Below are 9,789 nucleotides of genomic sequence, written 5' to 3'. Positions count from 1 at the left end.
GATTCAACGCCATCTCCGGCTGCTTCACCAGTCTTTGCCTTCCTACCGCCCCCTTCCGGTCCTTGGACCCTTCATTTTCCGCCTCCGTCTCCGCCTTCGCCTCTCGGCTCGGCTCCCTCTCCAGTCCTTCCCGTTTCTTCGACTGATTCTCCAACCTGAACTCATACCCCAAACTGCTTGCTTCTCACTAAGCAGCCCTTACACTCGGATTTTTGTACGCCACCAATCTTGCTTTCGACATTTTGCAGACTCACAAAACTCGGACTGGTTGCTAGTCGCAACTGATACCTCCTTCTCCTTCTTCAGCTTCACCCTACCGACCTTATCATGGCCGGTGCAAAGAAGAAGAAGAAGCCCGCCGCCAACCCGGCCAGAGGCTTCGCCACCACCTCCGTTGCATCATCCAAGCCTCGAACCGAACCCGCTGAAGGAGCCGATGCCGCTGCTGCGGCCCGGGCTGCCACTGTTGCTCCTGATGCTAGTTCCAAATCGGATGCCCCGTCAACCGATCCTCAGTCTTCCACCAATGGTGCTGGTGACAAAGCTGCCAAGGCGGAACTGAGCCCCGAGGAGTTTGAAAAGCAACTTGACGAGTCCGAATTGCAGCTCATGGTGGAAAAGTATGCGCAAAAGACAAAGCGGGATGCTCAACGCCAGCGCACCAGGCTTGAGACTGATCGCCGCCTGCTCAGAGGCCAAGCCGACACTGTCAACTCGAGGAAGTGGTTGCCTCAGGAGTTGATGGACCAGGTCCTTGATCTGATTCAAGCCGAGAGCCGCTTTGCATCGTCAAGTGTATCTACAGAGACCTCTGCGAATGGAAAGTTGCTGCCGGAAGAGGATATGACCATCAAGCTATGGACACTTCAACAGACACTCGCTAGTGTTGGCTTTCCAGAGGAACGAGTTCAGGCTGTGATGCGGCACATTCTTGACATTGCGCCGAACATTCCATCTTTCACCAAAGATAGCCTTTGGGGTCTTGAAGAAGCCCTTGACTGGCTGGCGAGAGAGTGTCCAAGTGATGAGTTGCCTGATTACGAGGGTCGAGGGAACAAGAGCGTTAGACAGTTAGGTAAGCTACGATTTTGTGAAATTCAAAGCCCTTGCCAAAGAAGCAAAACTGACCAGACTCATCAGATACACCGGCTGAGAGCCCCTTGCCTTCAGGAGCCACAACTCCTGTACCTGATGGACGCCAGAAGCCTGGTCAAGCATCCAAAAATGGCAACAAGAAGAAGGCCGTGGTGACTTGCGACATTGACATTGAGCCAGATGAGCTGGTTCCTGTTTATCTCGAAACAAAGATCAAATTATTTGAGCTTGAGAAAAGTCAACAAGGAAAACGAAAGCAGAACACCAACAAATTTGAGGCAAGTGACGGGGCAGATCTGCAAGCCGAGCTCCGCGCCAAGATTGTGAGGATCGAGAAGGACGTCCTCTTCGACAAGTTTGCTGCGGAGCAAGAGTGGAAGACCAAGAAGGTGGTCTTGGAGAAAGAGTTTGCAGCCGCAAAAAAGCAACAAGCCCAGGAGGAAAAGGAGAAGGAGTCTCCAAAGGCGGTCGCCGAAGCATCTGGATCTTCTGATGGAGACATCAACGACGAGGCCGAGCGTATCGCTGCTGAGATTCTGGCACAGAACGACGACGATGACGATGGCGGTCTTGGTGATCTCTTTGCCAATCTGCCTGTCACCGAAGTGGACGCCACGGGCAAATCAAGCACGGTGCTTAACGGCACAGACGGCGTCAAGATTACCATTCGGGATTTCGGAAAATGGACCGGTGTCTCCCCTATGCGGGCTTTGGAAGAGGCCTGCAGAGCGAGGTATGGCATTTCAATCACTGATGCTTGATACTCATGCTGACTTTGTTTCAGGGACGCCTCTACGAGGATCAACTACCGTCTCATTTCAGAAGTTCCTTTTGCTAACCGTCACTCTGTCTCCATCACCTGGGCAAAGCCTCAGGAGGTCCCATCCGCATCTCAGGACGATACAGTTGACGTCGTCAATATTCCGTCAAGCTTCAGCTTCAGCATGAAGTCCATCGCCACTCCCGACAAGAAACAGTCGGAAGCATACGTCGCAACGTGGGCCTTGTTCTACATCTTCGGCACCTCAGCAAAGGAAGAGAAGGTCGGAATGAGGTTGCCTCATGTATGGCGTGAGTTATGGGATGAGCTTGCAGAAGCCAGAAAAAGCCAGCTGGACTCAAAAGATCGAGAGGCAATTAGAGAGTTACGGGCTCTTGTGCGCCAAAGACAGGATCAGGAACTGGAGGATGGCGTCATTCTCCCCAACGCCTTCAGGGGAAGGGCCGCTGCCCGCAACCAGAACGACAACAAAGACGAGGCAGCTCAAGAGGCCGCCAAGCGTCTGTCCAATGGGCCTGAATATTATCAAAATATTTGGGCTCAGAAGATCAACACTCCTAGGTATCAGACCATGCTCCAATCCCGCATGCAGCTTCCCATGTGGAATTTCAAGCAGCAAGTCACGGATGCCGTGGACAGAGAGCAAGTCGTCATTATCTGCGGAGAGACTGGCTGTGGCAAGAGTACCCAGGTGCCGGCCTTCCTCTTGGAGCACCAGTTGGCCCAAGGTAAGCCATGCAAGATCTTTTGCACTGAGCCGCGTCGAATCTCAGCCATCTCGTTGGCTCGCAGAGTCAGTGAAGAGCTCGGTGAAGGCCGTAATGATCTAGGCACGCCCAGGTCATTGGTAGGCTACTCCATCCGTCTCGAAGCCAACACTTCTCGCGAGACCCGGCTAGTCTTTGCGACTACGGGTATCGTTATGCGAATGCTGGAAGGTTCGAATGATCTTCGGGAGGTCACTCACCTGGTCCTGGACGAGGTTCACGAGAGGTCCATTGACAGTGATTTCTTGCTCATCATCTTGAAGAAGCTAATGCTGAGACGCAAGGATCTGAAGGTGGTTCTCATGTCAGCCACAGTCGACGCCGAGCGTTTCTCCAATTACCTCGGCGGCGCGCCTGTTCTGACAGTTCCCGGACGTACATTCCCCGTTCAAGTCAAGTACCTGGAGGATGCTATTGAAACAACCGGTTACACCGTTGGCCAGAACCCTCAAGAGAAGATGGTTGATCTCGACGATGATGTTGTCGAGGCGGAAGCCGAAGGACCCAAGTCCACAGTCGGAGCTGATCTTTCAGCCTACTCCGCCAAGACCAGGAACAGCCTTGCCCAGATGGACGAATATCGAATCGACTTTGATTTGATTGTACAGCTAATTGCCAAGGTTGCCTCCGCGCCCGAGTACATCCCCTACAGCAAGGCGATCTTGGTCTTCCTTCCGGGTATCGCAGAAATCCGGACCCTGAACGACCTGCTCTCCGGTGACCCTTCGTTTGCGCGCGACTGGCTCATCTACCCGCTACACTCCACTATCGCGACCGAGGACCAAGAAGCCGCTTTCCTTGTGCCGCCTCCCGGCGTGCGCAAGATAGTGCTAGCAACCAACATTGCCGAAACCGGCATCACGATCCCTGACGTGACTTGCGTTATCGACACGGGCAAGCATCGCGAGATGAGATTTGACGAGAGAAGACAGCTCTCCCGCCTCATCGACACCTTCATCTCCCGCGCCAATGCAAAGCAGCGCCGCGGGCGAGCCGGACGTGTACAGGAGGGCCTCTGCTTCCACATGTTCACAAAGCACCGGCACGATGCCGTCATGAGCGACCAGCAAACTCCCGAGATGCTGCGTCTCTCGCTGCAAGACTTGGCGATCCGCGTCAAGATCTGCAAGATCGGCGGCATCGAGGAGACGCTGAGCGAAGCCTTGGATCCGCCTTCGGCCAAGAACATCCGCCGCGCTGTGGATGCCCTCATTGATGTCAGAGCCTTGACGCCTGCCGAGGACCTGACGCCTCTGGGTAATCAATTGGCCAGGCTGCCTCTGGATGTCTTTCTTGGCAAGCTCATCTTGATGGGTGCGATCTTCAAATGCTTGGATATGGCCATCACAGTCGCCGCAATCCTATCCTCCAAATCGCCATTCACAGCACCATTCGGTCAGCGAGCTCAGGCCGACCTTGTCCGCAAGGGCTTCCGCAGAGGCGATTCAGATCTCCTTACCGTCTATAATGCCTACCTCGCATGGAAGCGCGTATGCCAATCGAACACCGCTTCTGGTGGCAAGGACTTCCAGTTCTGTCGCAAGAACTTCCTCAGCCAGCAGACCTTGGCCAATATTGAAGACCTCAAGGGTCAGCTGCTAGTCTCGGTTGCAGACTCTGGCTTCCTCATGCTGACTGACGAGGAGAGAAGAGCGCTCAATAGAGTACGCTACGGATCCAACTCGAGAGGGGGACGACGCAACCAGAGCTTCTTTGACATTCCCCAACGTGTGAGCATCAACAGCGAAAACGATGCCATCACCACAGCAGTCATCACATGGAGCTTCTATCCCAAGCTTCTGGTGCGGGAAAGCCCAGGAGCCCGAGGTCTGCGCAATATCAGTAACAACCAGTCAATCAGTCTTCACCCATCCTCTGTCAACAAGGGACACAATGAGCTCAAGTGGCTGTCTTACTACCACATCATGCAATCGAAAAGGCAAGTTTCCTTGTTATTCAGCCTACGAAGTGCATAGACAAGAAGCTAACAGGCCAACAGCGTTTATCATGCGCATGAGACGACGGTGGCTGACCCCTTTGCCATTGCTCTCCTGTGTGGTGACGTCCGAGCCGACGTGAGTATCTCCCTTGTCAAGCTTGAAGCCCAATTTCAGGAACTAATCCATTTTCCCCCCACATAGATGTTCTCCGGTGTGCTCGTCCTCGACGGTAACCGCTGCCGCTTTGCCCTGCCCGACTGGAAGACGATGCTCGTTATCAAGGTCCTCCGCACCAGGCTTCGCGAGCTCCTCACTCGCTCCTTTAAGCAGCCCGGCAAACTGCCGTCGGCACAGCATGAAAGATGGTTGGCCATCTGGCAAAAGATTTTCTCGCAGGAGGCCAACAAAGAAAGGGACATGACTGCGAGTGTCAGCAAAACATAGAATGTTTGCAGCATTCGCTTGTCCTAGGACGATAACCGTCTACACGGAGGCCGTCCTTCTGGAGGGGTGAAAGTCTGGAGGGGTGAAAGGAAGCAAGCAGCCTTGTGCATGATCCTGTCAAGATGTTTCTGCCTTTGTAGGCCCAGGAGATCCTGTTGCTAGCTGATGTGTTGTATACACGAGGGCGGTACATTGTACGACGCCTATGGCCATGCATCTTTTCATCTGGGGAATCATTTGGAGAGTCAGAGCAGCCAAAGTTGGATGAGATAGCATGTCCATTGATGGATACAGTCCTTGGGGTGGCCGCGAGGCCAACATCGCTGGCACTGTTTACCGAAAGCCATTGAGGGAAGGCAGCAAGCACACTGAAAAGAGCACCAGCTGTGCCTTGTGTATGGTGGACAATGACAGACTACATGTAATTATCAAGCCAACAACCGATGCTTGTACTTGTGTCTCGCTAGCCTCACTCCGCAAAGTACGCTCTGCCTCTTGCAACCGCACATCAGTGGAAGGTTCCGAATCACAAAGGATGGCTTGTACAGCAAACAGATCAAGTTAGACGCAAGTACGGAACCTAGGCTAGCTGGGGGACAAGTCAGTCGAATAATTAGATGACAGAGCATTAGGCACTTGATATTAACCCCTTTGATGTTGAGGCATGATAAGATATGTATAAGTGTGTGTTTCTGTGTTTGCCAGGACTCCTACTCAAATGCAAGAGTCATAATACCATTTTCCCATAAACGCCGTAATTATTGACGGTCTTCCACGACCGGACCACTGCCATTTTCCCCCACACTTTCTCCGTCCTTGGGCGCATTAGTTGTAGTAGTTGTAGACATAAGCAGAGCCTTGAAGTCGGCATTGCTCTTCATCGGTTTCCGAGTCTCTGTTTCCACACCAGCGCCATTGACTTTGGATTCTGGTTGTGGATTTGCGGCAGGGCCACCCTCTCTCACGCTCAAAGCCTTGGGCATAAAACCCAATCCTCCCCTCTTGGCACCGCCCAAGACTGGCCGCTTGACAGCCGTGGAAGGAGGGATAAAGGCAGGGCCGGTTCCAGCCTTCTTTGGTGCCGCAGTCTTGTCAGTCTGCTTCTTGCCGCCAGTACCGTACACAATCTTTTCTGTCCGGAATTCTCCTTTTGCCCGTTTCAGCTCCTCAACAGATCCGGTTCGCAACTTGCGACCATCTAAAACATAGCCGTCGAGCTGGAGCATGGCGCGACCGGCACTTGGTTCGTCTTCGAACTCGATCTTGGCGCCACCATGACTAGGCTGGAGAACGAAGCTCTTGAAGCCCCCCACCTTCTCAACAATTTCCTTCACCCGCGCGTCGTTGACAGTGTCTGGGATATCTAGAAGGGCGATGGTCCGTGAGGCGATCTCGGCGCGACTTGGCCCACCTTGGGGGCCAGTGGCATCACCGTTGCTGTCTCCCATCGTCGCGTCTCCGTCATCGTCTCGACTTGGCGCCGGAGATGCGCCCTCTTTCGAAACAGCCGCTGACCTCTTGTAGATGCTGGGTGTTGACACTTGTACGGCGATGACGTTGCCGCGGAAGTTGACGTTGTTCAGCCCAGAAGCAGCCTTCTCGGCCTCCTCCTTGGTTCCCATTTCAACATAGGCTGCTCCATGGCCTTTACCTGCCATGTTTTTCGGGATGCTGACGCGCTTCACAGTTCCGTATTTCTCGAAAACCTTATGGACGTCATCCTCGCTGGCCGCAGGGTCGAGATTGGTGACGTGAAGTTCTCTGCCTTCCTCGATGGCGCCATCACGCTTCTTCGCACGGGACGGATCAGAGTACATGGCCGATAATTTGAACTTTCCATCGAGAAGAGTACCATGCTTTGCAGTTGCTTTAGCAGAAGCCGAACGATCGCGAAATGTCACGTAGCTGAAGCGTCGGCGAACGTTACCCTTCAAGCTGGGCATCCTGATACTCAGTATCTCGCCGCAATCCTTGAAGAGGCTTGCGATGTAGGCCTTGTCTGCTGTGGGCGGGTAGTTGGTGACGAAGAGGGTCAGATCAGTTCCGGGTTTGACGTTGATTTGGGCCGGTCCGAAGTATTTCCCGTCTCGGAGCAGAGCCGATTGAGCCTCCTCCGGGGTCCTGAATTCTACCATGACCGTCTGGGTGTTGTCTGAAGGGTCAATGGCAGGGTCCGTAACGTCGACAATGTGGCCGTACTCTTTGAAGTATTGGCGTATTTTGGTCTTGGTCGTTTCCGCAGGAAGGTTGCTAACGAGAACTGATGTGTTCTCTCGATCCCTTTTGAGGCTCTGATTCTTCAAGGCTGTCTCGGCCTCTGTGGCCTCACTTCTGGGTCGTTTGTTGGTAGTATCATCGGCTGTATCAGTCTCCGCTTCCCGCTTCCTCTTAGAGCTGGAAGACGCGTCATCATCCACCGCTTGAACTGCATAGGCATTTTGCTGTTCTTGCTGAGCAGCATAGTACTCAGCGGCTTGAGCTGCCTCTCTCTCTCGCCGCTTGGCGACCTCCTTGCGGGATTCGTAGACCGTGTCAATAGCAATGCGAACCGTACTGGGGAGCTCGTAGTCATTGCAGTGCTGGACGTAAACGTCAATGACCCTCTCAGGCCAGTCTAAGCTCTTACGCTTGATGGCCCTTCCGAGGACAGCCGTAGCCACCGACGGCACTCTTAAGCCAATCGCCGCGGTGGACGGTGTTGGGCTGCGGTCTTTGCCGTTGGCGGCAAACACCATCATTTCCCAAAGGTAGTAGTTCAGCCAGAAGTCGTAGCTATCGGCATATAGCTGCTTTTCGGCCAGCTTGTGCCACTCGCTTCTCGCTTCGTCGACGTTGCGTTTCTTCTCGGTTAAATACTGAATGTAGATGCGCTCCAGACGGAAATTAGGATCGCCTCTGTAGCTATCGCTGTAACGGTGTTTGGCCTCCTCAAGAGATTCAAGTGCAGCGCGCAAGCCCATATCAGCGACATCAACGTCCTCGTCGGTTGCATTCAGATCCATTGCCTTTCGCTTGAGGAACCCGCACCAGGCCGCGTACATGTCGATGAGCGCCGTCATGCCATTCTTATAAAGCTCAGGGTTACTCGTCGCCTTGTGTTTGATCTGCTCGATCTCGTTGAAGGGGAGCTTGGCGTCTTCAGCGGTTAAGATGTAGCGCGACCAAATGGCCCCTGACCACGGGCAGTGGTCAACAGCCCGACGCAAAACATCAACCATACCCTGGGGCGATTGTGCATATGTCCCAGAGGTAGATAGAAAGCGGACATATTCATTCCAGGTGGTATCGTCGAAGGCAAAGGTGCCGGTCAAGGCTCTGGCGTAAAGTCCCCGGCAGAGGTCACCCGTAGCCTCTGCCTGCTTATTGCTTCTCTTGCTCTGAGCGCACTCCCACTCAAGATATTCTCTGAGGAGATTGCGGTAAGCTTCGTCCTTGCCCTCACGGGACGCTTGGCGCAGCTTAAATTCGTAGTCGTCACGATCCTCGGTCAACTTCTTGGCCTCTTGTGATTTTGGATTTGCAGTAATTCCCTGCATAGTCTCCTCCCAGGCGGCTTTGTTATAGGTCGACAAAAACTCGGAAAAGTCTTGCATGGTACTGTCGCGGGTTACATGTGGAACCTGCAGTCGATCGGTGTAGAGGAACGTGATGCGGCGGATTCCCTCGGCGGTGCGCGAGCGTGCGAGCAGCCCACTTTCCAGTGATATCCATCGGTTCCAAAGTTCGTGACTGTCGTTGATTCGGAATAGGATGGCCTCGTAGCCTTGCTGCCATAGCGAGAGGGCAGCGTTGAGAGAAAAGAGCTCGCAGCCCATGCGGCGTTCCTCGTCGGGCCATCCTGCTTCGTAAGACTGACTGTCGACATAAAGGGACCAAAAGTAATCGCAGTATGCGCGCCAGACTTTGACGCTGTTGGGTTCGGCCTCGACGGCATGTTTGAACAGCTCGATGACATGAACGCGCTTCTCTAGATCGTTGGCGTGTCGACTGTTCTCAGCGACGTAATCCAACCATTTGTCCTCCCCTACCGGCAGGGTCGCCATCTTGCAGAAATCGTGAGGTCGTCAACAGACGAATCATGGGAGGAGCAGTCGTCACAGAGTGTGGTTCAGTCGTTCGCTTGCGCCAGACTCATGCACCGAGGGTGTAAAATTGAGGATGATGCGATGCCGACGGCGGCGACGAGGGGAGGTGGGTGTGGTTTGTCAACGGGGACGTGGACGACGAGTTTTGTTGAAGAAAAGTCAAGCTTGGACGGTCGGCGCGTGTACGAGCTTCGGAAGCTGCTAGCAACGATGAGTATTCGCAATCGAAGAATTGAAGTCGCGGTAGCGGCAGCGACACAGACTGCGGCTCTAGTTCCTCGCAAAAGGAGAAATACAGTGTTGGCCAGCAGCAACGACGAGAACGGATTGAAAAATTAAAACGTGGTCAACAGCAAAATGGAAACCTTTGCGCCGGTACGAGACAGGGCGGGCACGTAGGCAAGCAATGTCTATTCAGCCCGGCCGCCTTGCTCTCTCCCCTTTTTTTTTCTTTCCGTCTTTGCTTGGTACCTACCAGGCCAGGCTGTGAGCAAAACAATACAGCAGGTACGTTAATTGGTTGGGGTACCTTGGGCGTTGTCGGCAAGTACACGGGTACCTCAGGTACCTACCCCGAAAAATGACAAGAACGAGAAGGAGCGCTAGTGGAACTTGGAGCTGCAACTGGCAGTCATAAAATCTTCTTTTGCGGTGGAAAATGCCCATTATCCTCATTT

General features: G+C 53.6%; 2 protein-coding genes across 2 annotated transcripts; one reads left to right on the top strand and one right to left on the bottom strand.

Moving 5' to 3' along the window:
• Positions 1-327: 327 nt before the first annotated feature.
• Positions 328-5,027, top strand: CABS01_08520 (helicase associated domain-containing protein; the record flags this gene model as incomplete). The annotated part of the gene is made up of 5 exons (XM_060541879.1): positions 328-1,075; positions 1,141-1,828; positions 1,880-4,594; positions 4,643-4,718; positions 4,785-5,027. 5 exons carry the CDS (start codon positions 328-330, stop codon positions 5,025-5,027), a joined length of 4,470 nt encoding a protein of 1,489 aa, XP_060402036.1.
• A 758-nt stretch (positions 5,028-5,785) lies between these two features.
• Positions 5,786-9,070, bottom strand: CABS01_08519 (RNA recognition domain-containing protein; the record flags this gene model as incomplete). Its single annotated transcript, XM_060541878.1, has 1 exon — positions 5,786-9,070. The coding sequence occupies one exon, from the start codon at positions 9,068-9,070 to the stop codon at positions 5,786-5,788; it is 3,285 nt and encodes a 1,094-aa protein (XP_060402035.1).
• Between the last annotated feature and the right edge of the window lie 719 nt (positions 9,071-9,789).

Source organism: Colletotrichum abscissum (assembly GCF_030869225.1).
Source record: "Colletotrichum abscissum strain IMI 504890 chromosome Unknown Scaffold_19.1, whole genome shotgun sequence".
Taxonomy (NCBI): Eukaryota; Fungi; Ascomycota; class Sordariomycetes; order Glomerellales; family Glomerellaceae; genus Colletotrichum; species Colletotrichum abscissum.
This window is presented reverse-complemented; position numbering and strand designations above follow the sequence as displayed.